General features: G+C 37.0%; 1 protein-coding gene across 2 annotated transcripts in view; it reads right to left on the minus strand.

Annotated features, from left to right (window-relative positions):
* Nucleotides 1-23,781, minus strand: part of DCBLD2 (discoidin, CUB and LCCL domain containing 2) — an 80,314-nt gene that overhangs the window by 52,158 nt on the left and 4,375 nt on the right. For both annotated transcript variants that reach the window (XM_034657223.1, XM_002925508.4), the window contains exon 2: nt 11,683-11,910. In XM_034657223.1, the coding sequence (XP_034513114.1) occupies nt 11,683-11,910 (228 nt within the window). The remainder of the gene's footprint in view (nt 1-11,682; nt 11,911-23,781) is intronic.

Here is a 23,781-nt window from a genome sequence, read left to right on the forward strand (position 1 = left end):
GCACTCCACAGGAAATGGAGGTGGAGGGCCTCAGGAAAATGTGGTAGGGGCTAGAACCAATCATCTCTGAAATAATTCTAAGTGGATAAGCCATAGGATATGTGACTATTTCCTTTATCATGGACATTTAGGTTTCCAATTTTTCCATACTTTAAATAATGATATAATAGACTCATTTACACATACAACTTTGTTCCATACCTAAAATAATTACTGAGGCCAGATTTTTTGAAATGAAATTACAGGACCATGTTGCTTTCCAAAAGTTAAATTAACTTACACTCCTACCATCAATAGAGGGTGTTTATTTCAAGGCAGCCCTTGTATCACTTTTTTCCAGTTTATAAGTACTTTTAAACAATCTATAAACTTTACAAAAATTTAGAATATAAAAAGAAAACAATAAAAAACAATAATCATTCTCACATCATCTTATTACACCAAGATAATAGCTAATACTACTTGGGAGGGTACCTCTCTCTGGCTCAGCTCTCTCCAGCTGTTAAATAAAAACAATAGTGTTTATCTTCTAGGGATATAATCATTAAATGAACATAAATGTGTTTATAGGGTGCATACACATATGCACAAGCACAGTGTCATCTAGCTCTTCATTCATCATTCGTGCACAGTCTATGACTTTAACACGAACTATTCCCACTAAACTGCTTTTCAGAAAGGCTGTATCAATTTATTCTCCCCACGCTGCCCAGTAGTATTAGAGATAAAAGAAACTGGTAATCTGTTGTTTTCTTAATTTGTGAAGATGAACTTTTCCAATGTGTGCTTAGTTTAAAATTTCCTCTAGTATGGGATATTCTTATGCTCCTAGAGTATTTTCTTAAGCGCATCCCTGCCTTTAAAAATTTTTTTAAATTATCTGAATATTGCATATATGGTAAGGAGATTTTCCTGGGTTGGCCTGACCTAATCAGTTAGGCGCTTTGAAAACAGAGTGTTTTCTCTGGTTAGTCACATAATTGGAAATGAGAGAAATTCCTGCTGGGCTAGAAGAAAAGGAACATCTATGTGGTGAACACTCCACACAACCTCTAGGAACTGAAAACAGTCTCTGGGCAATAGGTAGCAAGAAAATGGGGACCCCAGTTTTACAACTACAAGACAGTAGTAGATTCTGTCAAGAGTCCATGAGCTTGAAGAGAACCCTCAGCTTCAGATGCGAACCACATCCCCAGCTGACTACCTTGATTTCAGCCAGGCAAGACCTTAAACAGACAATCCAGTCGTGCCAAACCCAGACTTTTGGTCTACAGAAACTGAGATAATAAATTATGCTATTTTAAGCTGTTACGTTTGTGATAATATTATAAAACAACAGAAAACTAAGACAGTCAGAAATTTACTTTGGTGTACCAGCACACTTCATTTTATTGCACTTTGCAGATACTGCCTTTTTTCTTACCGGTTGAAGGTTTGTGACAATCCTGCATCTAGCAAGTCTATTGGCACCATTTTTTCAACAACAGTTGCTCACATTGTGTCTCTGTGTCACGTATTTGTAATTCTTGCAATTTTTCAAGCTTTTTCATTATTGTTACATTTGTTATGGTAATCTGTAATCTGTGATTTGATGTTACTATCATAATTATTTTGAGGTGCCATGAAACCCATATGACTGGCAGACTTAATAAATGTTGTATGTGTTCTGGCTTCTCCGTGAACCAGCCATTCCCCAACTCTCTCCTTCTCCTCAGGCCTCCCTTTACCCTGAGACACAACAATATTGAAATTAGTCCAATTAATAATCCTTCAATGGCCTCTAAGCATTCAAGTGAAAAAGTCACATCTCTCTCACTTTAAATCAACAGTTAGAAATAACTAAGCTTAGTAAGAATGCATGTCAAAAGCTGAGATAGGTTGAAAGTTAGGCCTCTTGCAACAAATAGCCAAATTGTAAATGCAAAGGAAAAGTTCTCGAAGGAAATTAAAAGCGCTACTCCAGTGGACATGTAAATGATAAGAAAGTGGAACAGCCTTATTGCTGATGTGGAGAAAGTTTTAGTGTTCTGAAGAAAAGATCAAACCAGCCACAACATCCCCTTAAGCCAGAGCCTAACTCACTTTAAATCTGTGAAGGCAGAGAGAGGTGAGGAGGCCACAGAAGAAAAGTGGGAGGCTAGCAGAAACTGGTTTAAAAGGTTAAGAAACCATCTCTAGACCATAAAAGTGCCAGGTGAAGCAGCGAATGCTGATGCAGAAGCTGCAGCAAATTGTCCAGAAGATCTAGCTCAGATCATTAATGAAGCTGGCCACCCTAAACAACAGATTTTTAGTGTAGACCAAACAGCCTCCCATTGGAAGAAGATGCCATCTAGGACTTTCATAGCCAGAGACGAGAAAACAAACCTGGCTTCAAAGAACATGCTACCTCTCCTGTTAAGGGGCTAAGGCAGCTGGTGACTTTAAGTTGAAGCCAATGTTCATTTCATCATTCCAAAAATCTCAGGGCCCTTAAGAAGGATGCTAAATCTACCCTGCCTGTGGGCTAGAAATGGAACAACAAAGCTTGGATGATAGCACAGCTGTATGCAACATGGTTTGCTGAACATTTTAAGTCCAGTTAAGATCTACTGCTCAGGAAAAAAGATTCCTTTCAAAGTGACTGTTCACTGACACTGCACTTGGTCACCCAAGAGCCCTGATGGAGATGTGCAATGAGACGAAGGTTGTTTTCATGCCTGCTAACATAACACTGTTTCTGCAGCCCAAGGATCAAGAAGTGATTTGGCTTTCAAGTCTTATTATTTAAGAAATACATTTCATAAGGCTACAAAGTGCCATAGATAGTGATTCCTCTGGTGGATCTGGGCAAAGTCAACTGAAAACCTTTTGGAAAGGATCCAACATTCTAGATGCCATTAAGAACATTCAATAACATCAAATTATCAACATTACTGGGTTTGGAAGAAGTTGATTCTGACCCTCAGGGAATTTAGAGGGGTTCAAGACTTCCACAGAGGAAGTAGCTACAGATGTGGCAGAAACAGCAAGAGAACTAGAATGAGAAGTGGAACCTGAAGATGGGACTGAACTGATGCAATGTCATGATGAAACCTGAATGTATGGGGAGTTGCTTCTTACAGAGGAGCAAAGAAAGTGGCTTCTTAAGATGGAAACTAGTGGTGAAGATGCTGCGAAGATTACTGAAATGACAACAAAGGATTTAGGAAAGTTCATAAACTTAGTTGACAAAGCACTGGCAGGGTTTGAGAGGATTAATTCCAACTTTGTAATAAGTTCTGCTGTGGGTAAGATGCTATCAAACAGTGTCACAGGCTATAGAGAAATCTTTTATGAGAGGAAGAGTCAATCAATGTAGCCAAGTTCACTGTTGCCTTATTTTAAGAAATGTCCACAGCCACTCCAGTCTTCAGCAACCACCACCCTGGTCAGTTAGAGTCACTAACACTGACACAAGATCCTCCACCAGCAAAAAATTGACTCAAAAGATTGAAAGTGCAGATGATTGTTAGCATTTTTTAGCAATCAAGTATTTTTAAATTAAGCCATGTACACTGTTTTTGTTTTTGTTTTTTTAGATGTAATACTACTGCACACTTTAAATAGACTATAGTGTAAATGTAACTTTAATATGCCCTGGGAAACCAAAAAAATTCGTTTGACTCACTTTATTCCAATACCTGCTTTCCTGCAGTACAGACCTGAACCCACCATCTCTCTGAGGTATGCCCGTATAGTAAGACTCTCCTGCTCTCAGATGATCAAATCCGGGGAAGTAAAGTACACAAGGCAGAATCTACCCATGGCTCAAGCCTGAACCAGGTGTATTTTACTTGGCCTCTTGGCCCATACAATTTGGGGTCCTAGACCGCTTGCTTAGAGCTTAGAGGTATTAAGGTTATCATGTGTTTTTCAAAGTCTATTATTAACCATACTTTTGGCAGATGATGAACAGCAACAAACCCTGGAAGTTGTTAAATGAAAATACTTGTATTCAGAAGAGAGGAGAAATCCCTCTGATTTGAAACAGACTGAAGGTGGTGTTAATACCATCACAAAACTTAAGGAATCTGATCTATGTTCTCCACTAAATGGAAGATCATTTAGCCTATGGAGAGATCTGCCACCGCACAACACTCCTCTTAAAAACTTTGCAACTTAAAAAAAGAAGACGGGGGTGGGGAGTTATTTGCTAGAGCAAAAAGCATATCAACTGTGTCCACCTCCAATAGATACAACAGGTGGAAATGGAGTTTGTTTAGGGAAGATCACTCTTCATGACGTATGAGTGGGCAAAGATTTTAAAAGAGAACACAAAAAAAGGTAATCCTAAATGGAAAAAAATTAATAACTGTGAACATTAAAATTAAGTTAAAATTAATGTCTGTTTATCAAAAGGTACCAATAAGGGAGATTAAAAAAAAAAAGCCATAGAAACGGAGAACATACACTTTAATACATATACCCCAAAGAACCCATACCAGACTACAGAAAGAATTCCTACAAATAAGAAAATGATCACCCAATATAAAAAAGAATGCATAAAAAAATTCAACACTTTTCATAAAAGATATTCAAATGCCTAACAAACATAAGAAAAGAGAACAATATCATTAGGCATCAGGGAAATGCAAAGCAGAGCTACAATGTGTATCGGTACACACACACACACACACACACACACACACACACAAGAATGGTTAAAACGGCAAAAGTAGAGACAAATAACTGGAACTCTCATACACTTGTGGTGGGTATAAACTGGTACCACAAATGCATTTATCAACTAAAGCTGAACACATGCACATGGGGAGTAACTCCTCTTCTAAATGTAGAATTGTACTTCTGCATTCACCAAAAGACAGGTAAGAAAATGCTCATAGCAAACAGTGATGGCTAAGAACTGGTTATATGGTAGATTTACCTTAATTTCCTGTTAGAAATTTAGATTGCTTCCAATTTTTCTATATAGTGAATAATGTTGGAATAGACATCTTCCTAACACAACTTCTATTTTTGAAATATCTCAAGAATGATTCTTAACATACACTTCTAGAACGCTAGCCAAGTGATCTATACTAAGAGAGTCTCAATAAAAAAAAGTACCAATTTCACTACACCCATGTCAAGATATTAAATTTTTTTTTACTAATTTAAGGAGGGAATATAGTTAGTTTTAAAATTTTGTATTTCTCTGATTATAAGCACAGTTGCCTCCTCCAATAAGCTCTTCCAGAATGGCAGGTTGGACAAAAGAACCCACAACTTTTTATTACTATCCATGACGGTGGCCAAAGGGCCTTGATGGAAAATTTTATAGTATTCATGTGGACCAAAATACCCACAAAGCAATACCAATCCTCCCATCAAATTTTTTTAGTGGGCTTCCCTTCTCTCTTATGAAACTTATGCTTTTAGGGTTTTAAGACTTATCTTCTGAACACCTGCAAACTTCTGGACAAAAGAGAATGTTGTTATTCTGCTTTTATTTTTTAATAAAAACTTTTGAAAAGGTAGTGACTCAAGGCTTTGGTTTCTATTAAATTGACAGCTTCTTTCTTGATAGCTGGCAGAATTTTTCATACCAAGTATACTAATGTAAAAAGCAATGAGTCACAACAATGTGTAAACTTCTATAAAACCAGATGGGTTGTCAAGCATCCCAGGTGAGACATACACAGCATATTCTGAAATTTCTTTCAAAGCTTTTTTAGAAAACTAAATTTTCACCACTTAGGAAATGTCAAAGCTTTTTAATATTTCCTGTAAAGGCTCACAAATAGGTATTCTTGGATAGGACTGCACAGATTAAGTTTTATCCAGTTGAACGCTGTTGAAAAATGAGACAGTTGACAATTCCTCATTGACATGCCTCAAACCATTAGGGGAAACGCTTTGAAGTGATGATATCATTTATAGAGACAAAGCTTCAGTATTTATTTTCTGTTCTAGGCCACAAACCAGCTTGACCATTCCAGGGCACAAAGATTCACTTAAAGTCTTTTGAATTGTATATGACGTCTGTACTTTGCAACTACAAACAACCTCATATGATACTGTCTCATCAGGCACAAATCCAAGTTAAATTTAAGTTCCCATTGAGCCTTCTCATGAAAACCATCGACAGTAATCAATGTATTCTCATGATGAACAGATACGAGATGCCTTAGCCTTCTTGACTATTTATTTTCCAAGGTCAGGACTACTCACCTAAAACTCTGTGGCTCTTACATCTATCATTCAAGATAAGGTAAATAAACTTCTCAAAAAAATATATATATAAAAAGCCAGGCAATAATGGAAGAGTATTTAAAAACAAAAACAAAAAGAAAGAACAGGTCAATCAAGGACATATTTATATATAATCAAGCTGTCCTTCACGTCTCCACATAATAAAATTTTTAAATAAGCAGTTTTAAACATGCAAGAAATTCTGCACCCATAGGTCCTGCTTAAGGAATCAATCTATTCCAAGATGAACTTCACCCACTCACAATACGACTGGGAGAACTTGGGCAAAAAGACATAGAGTGAACATTTAATATTTTTAAATACAGATATAGGAAAGTTAGAGATGGGTTGAAGAATAAGATGTTGAATGATGTAGGCTACATGTTATGAATTTATGTTATAACAGTCAAAATAGGGAGAGAAGGGAGAAGAAAAGAGGGAAGTAGAATAGTTCAATGAATGTTATATAATAGGAGTTATAGACAATTGGTGAGATTTAACACCATTAAAAATAGACAAATCGGATAGTAAAGATTAAGACAACAGGGGATCACAGGCATTTAAAAAAGTATAAATTTTTTTTAAAGGTTTTATTTATTTATTTGACAGAGAGACAGCCAGCGAGAGAGGGAACACAAGCAGGGGGAGTGGGAGAGGAAGAAGCAGGCTTCCAGCGGAGGAGCCTGATGTGGGGCTCGATCCCAGAACACGGGGATCACGCCCTGAGCCAAAGGCAGACGCTTAAGGACTGCGCCACCCAGGCGCCCGTAAAAAAGTATAAATTGAAAGATAACATTTAGAACAAAATTATGAGTTATTAAGCTCCAAAAGCAGTTTAAAAATAGAAGGAAAGAAAACAATGTAAAGAAATAAGCACAACAAATACGATAGAGTTGAGACAAAACATTTCATACGATTCTATTTTGCAGACATCACTACAAATAACTTTGAAGACCCAGGTGAACTGGGTAATTTACCATGCAAAGAGCTTACTAAAACTGAACTACTTAAAGATAAAATCTGAAAGAGATCATTCTCCTTAGAAAAAATAAAGAAATAATAAGGACCTATCCTACCAAAAAAGCATCAGGCCTGGATGGTTTCACAGAGTAAAACCATCAAATACCAGCTTTCCAAAAACTCTTACTTTTTTCCAGAGCAGTGAAAATGAAGGAAAACTTCTGAATTCTTTGCACTTATTATAAAGTTAGGTATTGATGTTACATATATAAGGACAATGCAAAATAAATTATACACTAATTTTTGCATATCAATATTTATATAAAAATACTAACTGGATTATCAGGAAACAGAATCCAATGCCACATTAAAAGAATGACACAACAAAGGGATATTCATTCCAGGAATACAAAGTTTGTTCAATATTAGGTAATCCATTAATATAATCCACAAATAGATTTCAGAAAAAATCATATTATCATCTCCACAGATGTTTAAGAAGCTTTCTGACACAATCCGATTCTTTCCTAATGAAAAACACTCAAGAAAATAGAAATCAAGGATTACTTCCTGTTACATATCCCCAAAATTAATTTGTTGAAACCCCTCCCACTCCATATGGACATATCTAGAGATAGGGCTTTTATGGAGGTAATTAAGGTTAAATAAGGTCATAAGGGTAAGGTCCTAATCCAATAGGATTAATGTCCTTGTAAGAACAAACCAGAGAACTCACTCCCTCTTTCTCTGACATGTGTGGACAAAGAAATAAAGTAACTGTCGATAAAGCCAGGAGGAAAATTCTCAGCAGGAACTGAATCTGACACCCTGATTTCAGAGTTCCAGATTCTAAAGCTATCAGAAAATAAGTTTCTGTTGTGTAAGCTATCCAGTATATGGAATTACAGTAGCCTGAGCTAACATTTCCATTAAGATCAGGAACAAGATAAAGATACCCACCATCTCCATTACTGTTTAACATAGCAATGACTGATAATATTAGCCAATGTAATTAGGTAAGAGAAATCAATCACAGGCACAAGAATTGGAAGAGAAGTAAAACTATCTCTACTTGCAGATATGACTGTGTACCTAGAAATTCCTAGAAAGTGAATGATAAAACTTATTTAAAAAAAGTTAAGTAGTAGGATATAAAATCATCATTTAGAAATCAATAGTCTTCATATAATTAGTAACTAGTAAGAGGATACAATAGCAAAACAAAACCAAAACATTTCCACTTAACAAGCAACAGAGAAGATATTTAGGAATAATTTTAACCAAAAAAATGTGTAAAATCTACATAAGAAAGTTCAAAAACACCCTTGAAAACAACAAAATTAGATCTGAACAAATAGAAAAAGAGCAGCTCTTGTTCTTGAATAGGATGACTCAACAAAGACAAATTATGAACAATATAATCACAATAAAAAATACCAACAAACATTTTTATGAAGTTGGACAGGTTGATAATTAAACTTCAGATGGATCAATAAATAGGCAAGAATAGCCAGGAAAACAATAAAAATGAACATCCTTAAAGAGAGACACATTAAAACACATTATAAAGCTTCTATCATTAAAACTGTGACGTTTTGGTTATGTGAATATTGACCAGCGGAACACAACAGAAAAACCAGAAATAAACCCAAGTATGTACAGAACTTGAGTATATGATAAAGTCAATATCTCAAATCACTGAGGCAAAGGCAGACCATTAAATGCATAGTGTTAGGACAAGTGACTAGTCATCTGGAAAAGATACAATTAGATTTACACTTTGTATCATACAAAAGAATATTCCCAAATGGACCAGGAATCTAAATATACATTTTTAAAAAATGAAACCATATACATGTACTAGAAGAAAGCATGGGTAAATTTGTATTTAACTGGGATATGTAGGGAGAGGCTTTCCAATTAGGACTCAGAATCTAGGTGCAAACTAATAATCAATTCGCTACATTGAAAAAAAACCTGTGTGGCAAAAAATATCATAAAACAAGTTCTATAGGGGCTCCTGGGTGGCTCAGTCAGTTGAGTGTCTGCCTCTGGCTCAGGTCATGACCCCGGAGTCCCGGGTTTTGGGATAGAGCCCTGCATCAGGCTCCCTCTCAGTGGGGAATCTGCTTCTCCCTCTGCCCCTCACCCCACTTGTGTTCTCTCAAATAAATAAAATCTTAAAAAACAAAACAAACAAGTTCCATTAACAAAGTCAAACAAGGAGAAACTGTTTGCAGCATGTATCCCACAGAGGCTACTATCATTAAAGGATAGTAACAGAATTCCCAGCACCAGAGAAAAAGAAAGACCCCCCCCAAAAAAGAAAAACCTGACAGAAAAATGAGCAAATGACAGTTATTAAAAAAATGAACCTTCGACATACAAAAAAATATGTTCAACATCACTCATACTAAGAGAAATGCAAATTACAAGTATACTGAGATACCATTTCTCACTTATCAGTTGGCAAAACTTAAAAAGCACGATGATGCACATGCTGGCAAGGCTGTGGGGAAACAGGCATTTTTATGCACTGCTGAATGGTAAAGCAAGTTGGCACAACCCTTGTAGAGGGGAATCTGGTAATAGCTAACAAAGCTATATATACATTTATCTTTTGAACCAATAATCACATTTCCAGAATTTATTCTGAAGATAGACCTCCAAGAATACAAAAATACATATGGAAAAGTTATTTATTGCACCACTGTTTATAACTGCACAATAGGGGAATATCTGTACACAAAAGAGTGGTTAAATAAACTGCAGTACCTCCACACTATGGAGTTCTCTGTAGCTGTAAAAAGAATTAAGGGCTATGTCTGTGCCTTGTTGCTGGAATGATTTCCTTGTTAGGTGGGGAAAACACAAAGTAGAAAACAATATCAATAGTATATTAGATTTAAACTTCGGAATGTCTCTAAGAACTGAGATCTTAAAAAAAATAATTATAACATTAACACACCAAAAACAATCATTCTTGCTACCACTGAATGACCGATTCCTCTTAAAATTTCTCTGGATTATCTTTAAGTCTTCCTGCAGCTTGAACCAAGATCAAAACAAGGTCCACACATTATTTTTGGAAGATGTAGCTCTTAAAGTATGACAATTCCCTCTACTTCTCCCCTTTCTTTTTTTAAAGTGCTATTTATATATAGTTTTTAGGGTTGATAAAATGTGTTTCCCTAGCTCCTTTATTCCCTGTGAACTGCTAAGGACCGTGGCTCACCTTTCTTCACGGCTGTTACAGGACTGATTAGGTGGTACTATTTACTCCCTACTGCATCACGCAATTAACACCCAGTTGCCCCACACTAGTGTTATAGTGGTTTCTAGATCCTCAGGCAATCTGAGTTACTAAAAGCTTATCTGAGACCATAAATTCCTGGCAATATACGCAGGGTGATCAAGCTACCAGGTTAATTAGGAGTTAACTGAGAGACAACAGAGGTTATCAATCAGCGGTCAGAGAAGCTGACCAGGAATTGTTTCTCTCATAGGTAAGAGGCCAAAAAGTAGAGAAGAGATGGAGGATTTGACTAGAGGTGGAGAGAAGGCCACCAGAGGATGAACATCATGGTGACAGAAGAGATACTGGGTTCCAATTATAGTTCTAAAAGATACTTCATATACGTGTACCAACAAATATTTCCTAATTAACTCACAGAGAATTCAAGATTTATTTTATGATATTGGTTTACCCAAACAGTCTTAGACATTTTTCCACCTTTAAGCCTAAGGGACTGATCTCTAAGCCAAAGATTCTCAACATGACTACAAAGCAGGTTGTCCTGAGAAGCCTTTAAAATCTGAAGGTGTGGATCCCACCCAATCAATTCTGATTCAACTGATCTAGGATGGGGATATAGTATTATTTAAGATATAGTATTATTAAAAATCTTTGCAGGTGACTCTAATATGCAGCCATAATTGAGAACCACTGATCTTAGCTAAGAATAACAACAATAGCAGCTAGTATTAGTAAGCACATATTACATGTTATGGACTGTTCTAAGCACTTCACATGTTACTTGTTCATTCCCTATCTTACAAGTGAAAAAACAGGTCAGGTAACTTGCCCAAAGTCACCCATAAGCTAATAGCAGAGTGAGGATTTGATACCAGGCACTTTGAATCCAAAACCTATGCTCTTAATCACCACGATATACTGCCTCCTAAGCATGAATTATATATTCTTTAATTGCAAATAAAATGATTAGAAAAAAAAACAAAAAATTGAGATACTTAATGTCCTCCTTGGAAGCAGCAGAGTGGCATCTTGTTGCAAAAGTACCGACAAGCTTATTTGGAGAGTAAATAAACAGATAAGAATCTTCTCTTCCTAAAAGGTTCAAAGTTGAGATTCCCACACATCAACACAATTAATTTCTTACATATCATCCTATATAGCCTGGTTATTTAATGTAAGCATCAAAAATTGTTTTAGTTTTAAAACTCAGGGCAATGATGTATTACATGTACATTTATAAGAAAATTTCCTACCTATTTCAGTTCTGCTAACTCCAATGCCATTATAAATTCTCAAGTAATTAAAGTGACAAGAGTCAGAATCTTCAATGTCAAAGTCACCAAATTTGATGCGCACTCTTTCTCCCATCTTTACGCGGATCTCCCACTCGCAAACGGTGCTGTTGGGATAGGTCTGTGGGTAGTTTATGGATGTGAGGGTTCCACTTTCAATGCCTAGTACAGTATGTCCACATCCATCACCTTAAAAAAAAAGTTAAAAGAACGATAAGTTATTATTACATCTTTAACATTATAAATAAGGATTTTTTTTGGTGAAAATTTTAAAATATGTATGACAGATGTTTTATACCACCAACACTTGCTTTACACAAGATAAAAGGGATGGCAGAGTTCTTAGTATATCTACTCACAGGAACCAAAAGCCGCCAGGTAAAGTCAAAATAATCAATGATTACCCTTATGAGTTCAAAGAGCTTTCCAATCTCAATAAACAAAAGTAAACATAGCTTGGCAATAAATTTATATTCATATAATAAATTTAATCTTTAAAAGAGTGTCAATTCACAGTAATTGTTCAAAATAAATGTAAACTATGAAAATAAAAGTATGGTATCAGCTTCATTCATTTATCACAAAGCCTTCTAAAATCTGTGAGAAGTAGGAGATCTAAACACACTTTATACGTTGCGCAGATTACTGACCATATTACAGGATTTCAAGGCATTCATTCTTGAAGGTATTAAAGCCATATTTAATGAAATTAAATTTTACATTTTATTGAAATTTGACTTTTTAGTGCCTCTCCAAAAACCTCACTTTCCCCCTATAGAATGACAAGAGAAAAATAACAGTTTAAAGACTTAGTAAAGATTAGGAAAAATGAACTTCTTATCTTGGTAGCAGCATTATCTGCTTCAGCATTCCTTCACTGTGGGAACTCAGGGAACTTAATATAGTATTATTTGCCCTCCTTTTATGATAAATTTTGGTGTTTGAGTACCTAGAAGAGGCATGCAATATTGAGAAGTTTCAGCTGCTGCTTCAACCATACCATGTAGCATTCCTTAACGATAGGATTCAAATGAAGCTCTAAGACAAAGATGAAGACATCGTACTAAAATGATAGTATTTTTTTCCTTCAAAATAGCCATTTATAATCACCTTTGGAATAGTTCAGCACTTACACACAAAAAAACTATAAAAAATGACAGTGCTGAGTTTTAAAGTCAATATGGATACAGACAGCTGTAAAAGGATTTTCTATTATATTGATTTATTATTTTTAAGAACGATGCAGTGCTGATACCATTTATCAGAACAAATGAATGAAAGCTTTAAAAGCCTGTGAATAAGAAGTTATTATAGTATCTAGCAAATAGTTGCAAAATATTTATTAATTGGATGTATAAGGAACTGTACATGAACCAATGAAAAAGTAATTTCAAACCAGTCTCAAGACTCACTTTAATAAAGGAAAACCTGTTTACCTACATTATGATGACAATACTTCATAACCTTTTCTGATCAAGAAATTTTATTCTCAAATCCCTACTAGTATTGTTGGCCCACTTTTAAAGGTCAGTACTAGCGATCTGGCTTCCTAAACAAATATCTCCCATAAAGCTTAGCTTTTTAGCAACACTGAACTTTAGCTATCTCCACACCTGCTTTCATTATACACATAAAAAACTAGGCATAGCCACTCAATAATATATAAAGGCACCGTGAAATAAACACGTGGGTTTTTGTGATACACCTACTGATCTTCTGCAAATATAAAACTTAAAGGTTATACAACTCAGGGGAAAAAAACACTCAAATTTTCCCTGAAACTATGATGAAAATACCTTGAATATCTCTACTGAACATCATTTAAATTAGAAACACAGGTATATAAAAACCTTCACTGTGAAAATAAATGAATTGTAATATAAATAACTTTTGAATAAGCATTAAAATTTTTCCTTAGAGAAAAACTATTCCCTAAGACAAAGTTTCTAACATTATGAAACTAGTCTGAAATGTTCTCTTATGAAAAAATGAAAATGTGCTTTCTGGAGTGTTTAAATCTTTGAAAAGTAGCCACTGAATAAATAATATAACTCAAAAAATAAATGTATTTTCTTTAGTGAATAGAAACTAAAGCAGCTTTTTAAGTGGCTGGAAGTGCTGATAGATTTCAGGAAGCCAAGAATTTCCTATTAACAGCTGAATTCATGACTTAGTAATGGCAGACTGTCCCATCTAATGTATTCCCCACAGGCTACTATTTAACTTAAGGTTGCCATTTTAAAATGAATTTTACAAAAAGAGTACAAGCAGTATTAGGAGTAATTTTTAAATGTCTTTATGCTCAAATTTTGTTTGACTGTCCATAAATACACAAATGTTTCTTGCCCTTTCCTCCATAAAGCATAATTTCTACAAGTTAACAAAATAAATACTAACTGATGAAAAACAGGACTTTCACATGCATCATGATGAAGAAAACAATTAAAATGGAGCTGTCTTTTTTTCAGTATCTTGTGTAGGGGAGGGCATGAACAGTCCACAAGTAACGTGCCAAGAATGTTCTAAAATATGTGATGGAGCTCAGAGCTTCCTCCCCCTAGCAAAAAAGAAGATATGCACCAGAAGCCAAAGTTAAAGTCTCAAATCTACTACTACAATGAACAAGTCTGAATGTCTCATACTTCCAAGACTATTAGATAAGTTTAACCTGACAAGATAAATAGATTAGCTGGCCTGGATAAACACCTACTGCTATGAAGAATATGTTTAGAATATTCCAGTTTGAAAGGGAAGGCCGGGTTTATACGTTATCACTAGGCCAGCAGTTTTCCAATGTTTTTCTCAGTTATTCCAAAGTAAGAAATACATTTTACACTGTGATCCTATACACTCCTGCATGTATAATCCCAACCCACTAAAGAGTCCCCACCAGCAATCTGGAAAACACTGTACCAGGCATCCAAAGGTCATAATGTTGAACTCTCAAAGAAGACCTTGTCCGTACTTTTACCCTGAACTTAGAAAATGTGCTTCCAGTTTTTCAATTCTTAAAAGCAAATCCTATGCTGTACCAATACTTAAAATGACAAAGTATTTAAAAGTAAAAGTAAAATCTGGAAAAAATTCTTTAGCAGCTAATCACGTAATACACTTAGATAGTGGCGCTCAAATGGGGGAGACACAGAAGCTCCCATGAGAGCAATTTTACCTCCCATTTGGCAATGTCTGGAGATATTTTTGGTTGTCTGTCACAACTGAGGGGGTGGGCTGATACTGGCATCCGGTGGGTGGAAGCCAGGAATGCTGCGACACATCCTACACTGTGCACAGGACAGCCCCCAGAACAAAGAACGATCGATCTTAAACTCAATAGTACTGAGGTTGAGAAGGCTGACCTAGAGCAAAGGCCAGGACACCTCAGACAGAAGATCTCCAGGAGTTCTTGGGCCGGTTTCATTTGGCCTGAAGGATAATGCTGTTCTGTCCACTGAAGGTACAACCTAAGGAATACTTTCCTCATATGGTCAGCAATTATACTAAAAAGTTTAAGTCTCACTTCCCAATTTTTTTTTTAAGACTTTATTTACTTATTTGACAGAGATAGAGAGAGCCAGCGAGAGAGGGAACACAGCTGGGGGAATGGGAGAGGAAGAAGCAGGCTTCCAGAGGAGGAGCCTGATGTGGGGCTCGATCCCAGACCGCTGGGATCACGCCCTGAGCCCAAGGCAGATGCTTAACGACTGAGCCACCCAGGCGCCCCATCACTTCCCAATTTTTAAAACAAATAAATGGAAGTTAAAGGAAAGAAAATGTCCTTTTTATTAGTCTTACAGTCCTGGAATAATTTTTTTTCTGGGTCAACAGTTCTTAAAATTAGGGTCTGAAAAAGGGTGCTAATAGGGTCAGGTGTAAGTCTCCAAATTTTCTGCTTAGCTTTGGATTCTGGAAAGAATAATGACCTGTGACCAGGCAACAACACCTACTGTTATTCATTTTCACAAGGCAGAATTGACAAATACAGTATAACTACGACAGGAAAAACAACTTTCACGATGGTTTATCCTAGGACCAACACATGAGCCCTCACCAGTAACTCCCACATCATCAAATCTTTCTCCTTCTCCAACTCCATCACCACCCCCATCACTGTCACCTTCTCTTCCTCCTCTAGATGGTCTCCACCAAACCATAAAGGACAGGAACCTATTAATGTAATTTTTGAATTTCAGTTTTTATTCAGTGGAGAAGAAACACTGGAATTTGATCGTACTGCTCCTTTGCTCGGGTGCCGATTTATCTAGGGGATTACTCATAGAACATGTGTTCATTTCCTCCGAAGAGTCTAAGGTCAGATGTGTTAAGCCAGATACAAATTTTGGTATTTTTCCGGGAAAATAATTTTTTTTTAAACTACTTATCCTTAGAGAAAACAGAACATTAAACATTTAAATAACAATGAATTAATACAGCAAAGAACATATTCTTATTTTAGGCTGCTCTAAGCTTCAAATTAAGTGTTTGTTTTTTTAATAAATACATACTGGTGATACTGACGTGACCCTTCAGCCACCCCATTTTAGTCATATTACTAATACGTAATATAAATTATCTTAATGATTGAACTGTATTACTATAAACACTGCGTGACTTCTAAAAATACTTCAACAATATCAAACACAAGTGTACAAATATGCCACAAATGTAGAGCAATGTAACTTTCATTACAATCATTATAAACTCTGAACAGTTTATATTTTTGCAGTGAGCTTTCAAGGATTTTTTTTTTTATCACTGTCAACAGTGAGTCTGACTATACTTCCTCTAAGTAAGTGTCATTTCTGTCACATCGTATAATGCATCTGTGAGATCTCAGAATAAATCAACTGGGGGGGAAAGGCATTTAGAGTAGAAAAGCATGCAAAGGAATAACTTGCAAGAATTAACTAATACATCCTATTTCATCAGGCTACAATGAAGATTTTTTTTTATTTTTTTAATATTCTTTTAAAGATTTTATGTATTTATTTGACAGAGAGAGACAGTGAGAGAGGGAACACAAGTAGGGGGAGAGGGAGAAGCAGGCTTCCCACCAAGCCAGGAGCCCAAGGTGGGGCTCAACCCCAGCACTCTGGGATCATGACCTGAGCTGAAGGCAGATGCTTAAGGACTGAGCCACCCAGGCTCATAGTAGTTAAGTCAATGAGCTCTGGAGTCACAGAATGAATTTAAATGCCCTATCCACCATCACTGCGACCTTCAGAAAGTTATTTATTGCTGCTAAAGCTCAGCTTTGTAAAATGGGATACTAACAATTCAAACACATAGGGTAAAAATTAAATGAGATGTTCTATGAAAACACCTAGTATTGAGGGCCTAACCTATATATAATAATGTGCTCAATAAACACTCTTTGAGGGTACTAGTACAGTCCTGAAACACCAGAAAGGCTTTTGTCTGTCATATGTATATACGGGGCATTTGGCCACAATCTAAAGTAACAGAACAACGTTTCAGTGGAAATTTACATCAGCTTTAAAGTTTCAAGTGTAGTGTCTTGTGAAAAGTATAAATCTATGAGAAAGTAATTCTCACTCATCTTCTCCCTGATGACCTCCACTTTCTTCAGTAACTCTCTCAGGAGCACAACCTGGGCTTTATTTTTTGCCATTGTTAGAAACTCTCCCATCCACCTGTGAAAACTCAAAAACTTGAAAGTCTCGCTCTGTTGGTCAGTCTCCTGACCTTTCAGCTCTCTCAAACCCACATAACTTTCTGAGAACTTGACTTCTCTCTTTTCTCCTCATCTGCTAATCTTGTAATGGCCTCATGTCTTTCCCTACCCAGCCTGGACCTCACGTCCAGTATTAACTACCTCTTCCTAATACCTTTACTTCCTAGCCACTGTGTCCTTCCTTCCTATCTGCCTGCTAAACCCTCAATTCTGGATCATGTGATCTCTCTTTGCTAAGGGGCTGAGCACTACTAAGAAGAAAAAAAAATCACAAAGTCCAGGGGGATAGGTGTCATTAGAGTCATGGGTTCCAGTCTCCGATGGGCACTCAAAGCCAGCCACTCAGTATTCTCTTATTCAGTGGTTCTCAGATTTAGTTAACATTATAATAACCTAAGGGCTAACTAAAGGTTTTCAGGTCCCCCTCTCTATCTTCACAGATTCTAATAAATATGTCAGAAAAATTATCTTACACTTGGAAATTGGTAAAGAAAGGAAGAAAAGAAAAGAAAAGAAAAGAAAAGAAAAGAAAAGAAAAGAAAAGAAAAGAAAAGAGTGAACAGCACATCTTTTAAATGTGACAGAAGCCAAAAGCTGCCCAAGGATTTTAGGGCAAAATAGTTAGTTGGATTTACTATTTATCACTGCTTAATAGTCCCAGTTTTGATTACATGTTAACGTATAGATTGTTGTCTGATAGAAATGCAGATAATTTCTGTACAGTTGAAAAGATAATCCCAAAGGTTACTGTTTATGACCCTACTGGTCCATTAACCAGATTTGGCCATCTAATCTAGCAACCATATCCTAAGATTATAAACACCTAGTTTCTCAAATATTCTCTGGACATGATTTAACATCTTACTGGTTTCCTCATTAATGAATGGATTGAATAAAATCTTTGACATGTGTTCATTTTATATTTGCAAGGCAGGTATAATTTTGCCTCTTTTGCAAATTATAATCAGTAAAATAGCTCTACAGTACGGCCTAGATTTTGCACTTCAACAAATCATAAACACTGACAATAAGAGCAACAAAAAATTCCACAAAAAACTCTTTCTACCAGTGTCCCCCGATATCTACCATCTTCTTGCTCACTTTTCCTTTCTTTTACAGATAAATTTCTTCTATTCTCCATAATTGACATCTTACTTCTTTGCCTCCTGTTCTAAGTTTCGTTGCACTGCAATTCAGCTTCCAAACTGCTACAGGTTGGATTTTGTCCCTTCCAAAAAGATATGTTTAAGTCCTAATTTCTGGTGCCAATGCATATAACCTTATTTGAAAACAAGGTTTTAGTAGATGTCATCAAGTTAAAATGAGGTCATACTGGGCTAAGGCGGACCCTAATCCAATGACTGGAGTCCTTACAACAAGAGGAAAATCTGGACAGAGATAGACACAGCAAGGACTACATTACAGAGGCAGAGGTTGGAATGACGCAAAGAACTCTGAAGATTACAACTGCCAGAAGCTAGGAAGAGGCAAAGAAATATCCTCCCCCAGCATGTTCGAACAGAGAGTATGGCCCTGCTGATACCCCAATTTCAGGATTCTAGCCTCCAGAACTGTAAGACAGTAAAGTTCTATCATTTTAAGCCACCTAAATTTGTGGTAATTTGTTATGGCAGCCCTAGGACATGCAGACCTACCTCACCAATGAAACTATTCACTAAAGCAGCCAGTTTCCAAGCTGCCAAAAATCCATGGACACTTTTCCATCCTTATTATCATTTGTGACCTTTCCATATTATCTGGCTTTGCTGACCCTTCCTTCCCTCCCATCCTTCTTCCTTCCTTTCTTCCTATCTTACCTCCCTCCTTCTTAAAATTCTTCTTCCCTGGCTCAGTTCTTTGAACTAATTGCAACTTCACAAGCGTCTTTGTGGACTGCTGATGCTGCTCTTCAGTCTTCTCCCATTCTGTGTATTCTACCAGGGATATCTCCCTCCTCTGACTTCGTTACTACGAAGTTTCCAAGCTGTCTCCTAATCCCCAAACCTGTATCTACTTCCATATTAATTACCTCTGCTCATATGGATTCAATCACTCAACAAAAATTTACTGACTACCCAAACAGATTTGATCCCAGCCTTCAAACATTCTAAAAGAGAGGTGAGTTCTATATTTTAAAACAGTAAGAGTGTTAAGGAGATATCCTTGGTCGATATGCCTAACATTTAAATCCAGGTGTGTCTGACTCCAAAGTCTCTGAACTTTCACAGTCCACCAAAGAAAGTACAAAATAGTGAAGACAAAGAAAGTGCTCAGGTTTTTCAAAGTAAACACAAGCCAAAACCCAAAAGGGAAAAACCTGACAGTTTAAATGATACTGGCAGTAGAGCAGAGACCAGGCTGCAAGGATATCAGCATTTAACAAGTATTCGCTGTGCGCCAGACACTAAGAAAAAGTACAGCACAGATGTAGTCTACTCGTTAGAAAGTTCATCCCTGAAAAAAGCAAATATAAGGTACCTGGAAAGCAAACAGCTCAGAATAAAGATGCACACGAGCCAGTGGTATTTTGAGCATGACTCCAGCTACAGAGTAAAACACGCCATTCAAGTTTGAATTATACTAAAATATAACATACATTCCCTGATGAAGCAGCATTCTGGACAAGTGGAAGAGATGGTTTTGGGAGGAAGGAAAGGAGGCAGGAGGCAGTTCTGTGCAGGGATGCGAAGCAGGGCAGGAGTTCAGCTCTACAAAGCGGGGCAGTTGCAACACTCCTGCTGAGCAGTAAGCCCCACTGGAGATCTGATTAGTCTTGCTTGTGGTAGATCTAGTCACAACGGCCACATGACTTTCTCCAGTAACCTTAAGCTATCCAGAATCAGAGAAGACAGAATGGACTGGCACATGAGCCACATTTGGGATCTGTCAAGGACAAAGGGAAGAGCATCAAAGAGCTGAGGGACCTGGGAGGCTGGGATGAGACAGTGAACCTAGAGGTAGACAAATGGACCGGGTAAAGGCAGAGGAACCTAAGGATGATGTCTTGCTAATACTTCAGGTACAAACTCCTGTCTGCCCCCCAGTGGAAAGTCCTCCAGAATCTTTTCCACTTTCCATCTTTCCTCCACTGACTTTTCTAGCCCTCATTTCTCATTAGCTTCCTCTGACACCAGATTACTGAAACTACCTGAACATTCTCCAGGAATTGGGGCGGTCAAAGAAAAAGGAGTGGGGACTCTGGCAATGCAAGAGGTGACCACTCAAATCAGAGTTTGAAAGACAAGGCAAAGGAGTGCAAAATACTTGCTGACACTGATTTAGGCTGTTAACTGTTCTTAAAGATAACCTATCTGACAACATGCACACAGCAGTGTTTTCTAAGAAGTAACCATGGCCATGTGCAGAGTTCTAGTGGAAAGACTCCTCTCACCAAGGGAGCAAAGAAGTCTAGCTCCCAGACAGAGGGCAGCTGGGAAACACTAGGCGGAATGTGAGGCCCTGAGCAAGTAGGTAGCAAGGTTCAAGACAGGGCTCCACTCTCAACAGACTGAGAAGCCCAGGCTCAGACTGTTAATTGTGGGGAGGAGACAACCAACAACAGCATGAAGGGTGTGCAGACGCCCAGAGACTAACATCAAATCATGTAGCTGGAGCAGCAGACGCACTCCGGAAATGGGTTCTTCTTATTTTTTGAATGGCAGACATCATGATAAGTATTACAAATAAGAAAATGAGTATAACGTTCTGGCAGGACAAATAAATATCTTACATTCAGTGCGATTAATGAATGAAAATAAGTAACTGAAAAGTCCTGTCTGGAGATGAGTGTGTGGTGATGGTTAAAGAACTTTTCTCAGGGATAATACCCAAGAAGGGTTTTGAAGGAAGGTGAGGAGTTTACCAAGAGAAGAAAGAAAGAAAGAGCCCTCCTTTCTCTTTAGGTAGAGAAAATAGCATATGTAAAGTTACTATAGGGAAAAAGCCAAAACAACAAACAAACAAACAAACCCATGAAATTACACTTAAGAGCAATAAAAAGTAGCTCAGGCTTACACATGAACTACAGATAGAACTTAAGGGATGCTGGTATGAGATTAAGCCAGAGAGGAAGGGAGAGACCAGACTGTGACAAAATCACAGGGATAATACGCAAAGGAGTTAGGACGGTCTCGTACAGGTGATCAAGAGGCTGCCAGCCACACTGCTCCAGGAAGGCAGAACCCCGGTGCTTAGGAGCCACGGCAAGCAGTAACCAACCAGCCAATATCTGCCCCCAATTATTAGGCAGGAGCAAGGCATGGGGCTCAAGAAGGAAGCAGGAAGCCAGGATCAGAGGCTTAGAGTCTTGCTACTCATTGCACCAAGACAGGCTTTTACACTCCCATGCTTTCCCGACTCCTTGCTGTTCTGATGTTGTGATCTTCACCTCTCAAGGTGGACTATGAACCTGCCAGTCCTTCAAAGCTCACTCCGTGAAAACCGCTTTATCAGCAAGGCTTCTCCTACTTCCTTAGGCACTGTGAGCTCTTCTTCCCTTCAAACCCACAGCAATATGCAACCTCCCTGGCTTATTTTCATATATAATTCAACTTAAAGACAATTTTTCCCCAACTAGACTGTAGGTTCTCTGAAGACAATTACAAAGTTTTACTCTTCTCCTAAATGTCTCAGGACTGTACTGACATGTGTGCACACATGCGTGGGAGCTCAGAGTTGGTACTGCTTCATGCTGCAAGTACTTAATGAGAGGATGATAAGGAGTACCAACATCTTTTCTTTGATCAACCAAGCAATTCAGTTTTGACTGCACACTGCCACTCACCCAACTCAACAAAAGCCCTGCAAGAAACTTGGTCCACTCTCAGAAAGCAGTTAAGGGAGCCTGCACCTTGGGGGTCTTCCCCATAATTCAAGTAGCTAATCAACATTTTTCTTCCAACTACGTATGCTTCAGAGTGCAGGCTGATCTAATAGATAATGTTTTAGCAGACTTTTAAGATCACCCAATTATCCCATCTGCTTCAGCGGACACTGGCATTCATTAAATATAAGCTTATTTGAATATCTGTATTTTCTGTCCTCATGGATTACACTGATTTAATCCACATAATGATCTGGGAAATTAGCATTACGTAGGTTTTCTAAGCTAATATTTCGAACTGAAATACCTTCTTAAAGATCACACCCTAAATAAAGAATTTAATCAAATGGACTAAAGAAAATACTGTAATAGCAATTCTGAACAATAATTACTTCAAAATGTCTTGTGATGAATTTTTACATTTTGAATTTTTTTGTATTTTTAAGTATGTTTGCGTGTCTTAAATTAGCCTACACAATACACAATTAATTTCAACACAATGTCTACAGAACATAACACAACACAATTAAAATTACAACCATGTAAGATTTTGACATAGGTGTGTGAATGTGGAACAGGAAAAAGCATAAAAATCATAAGTTAATAGATTAGGGGGTAGAACTGTAGATAATTATCAATTAAGTTTTTGGTTCTGAACAACTATAATTATCTGTATTTTAAAAATAAAGTGGCAAGGCCATGGTAAGGTTGTTACAAAGTAAACTGAATCCATGAACCACACAAGAAAAACTGCCAAGTTGTCTCACTTCATGTTTCAACAATCACATTTCACTATATGAAGCTTTTCCTGATCCTATTAATTTTATATCATTCCACATCCTTCCAACTAATCAAAGAAGTTCAAATAGAAACTATTTGCATGCATTCAGTTAATGCCCAATACTACCACCTGAGCTTTCACATCCTAGGTTCATTTTGTAAAGTATAATCCTAAACTTAAAACCGCCTCTATATAACTGTAGCCTTTCCTCATCTTACTATAATCTCATGATTTCTTTTTAGAAATTAATTCATTTGTCACTTTCACGGCAGCACTGGTACTTTCACTTACACTGAGTTCACCATCTTGAGGGGTTTTTTTTGCTTGTTTGTTTTTATGTTGGTCTTCCAGAATGAAGCTCAGCTATTCCAACAGAATTATTAACCATCTCCAGTGGGAAATATTTTCGCTTTGCCTATCACATTGGGAAATCTACCTAAAATCAATGACCTATAATTTTCCAATAATTATATTGACCAATAATTTTTCATTTTCAAGTTTAAAAATGTGGATTTTAAACCTAATCATTAGCATATGTGGAATTTATGTTGTATTTCTCATTTTCACTGGGCAAAATCAATCAGAAATACAGCAGAAAAAGGACGCTTTGATTTTTGCCTCTGAACAAAACTACACATAAGAGGCCTAATGTTTTATCGGGCCAAGAAAAGACAAGGGAAAATTCTAAATTAACCTAATGTCGATATTAGAAATAATTACAAATGTTCACTGAGGAAGATGTGTTCATTTCTGACAATACAAATA

Source organism: Ailuropoda melanoleuca, chromosome 1 (assembly GCF_002007445.2).
Source record: "Ailuropoda melanoleuca isolate Jingjing chromosome 1, ASM200744v2, whole genome shotgun sequence".
Classification (NCBI taxonomy): Eukaryota; Metazoa; Chordata; class Mammalia; order Carnivora; family Ursidae; genus Ailuropoda; species Ailuropoda melanoleuca.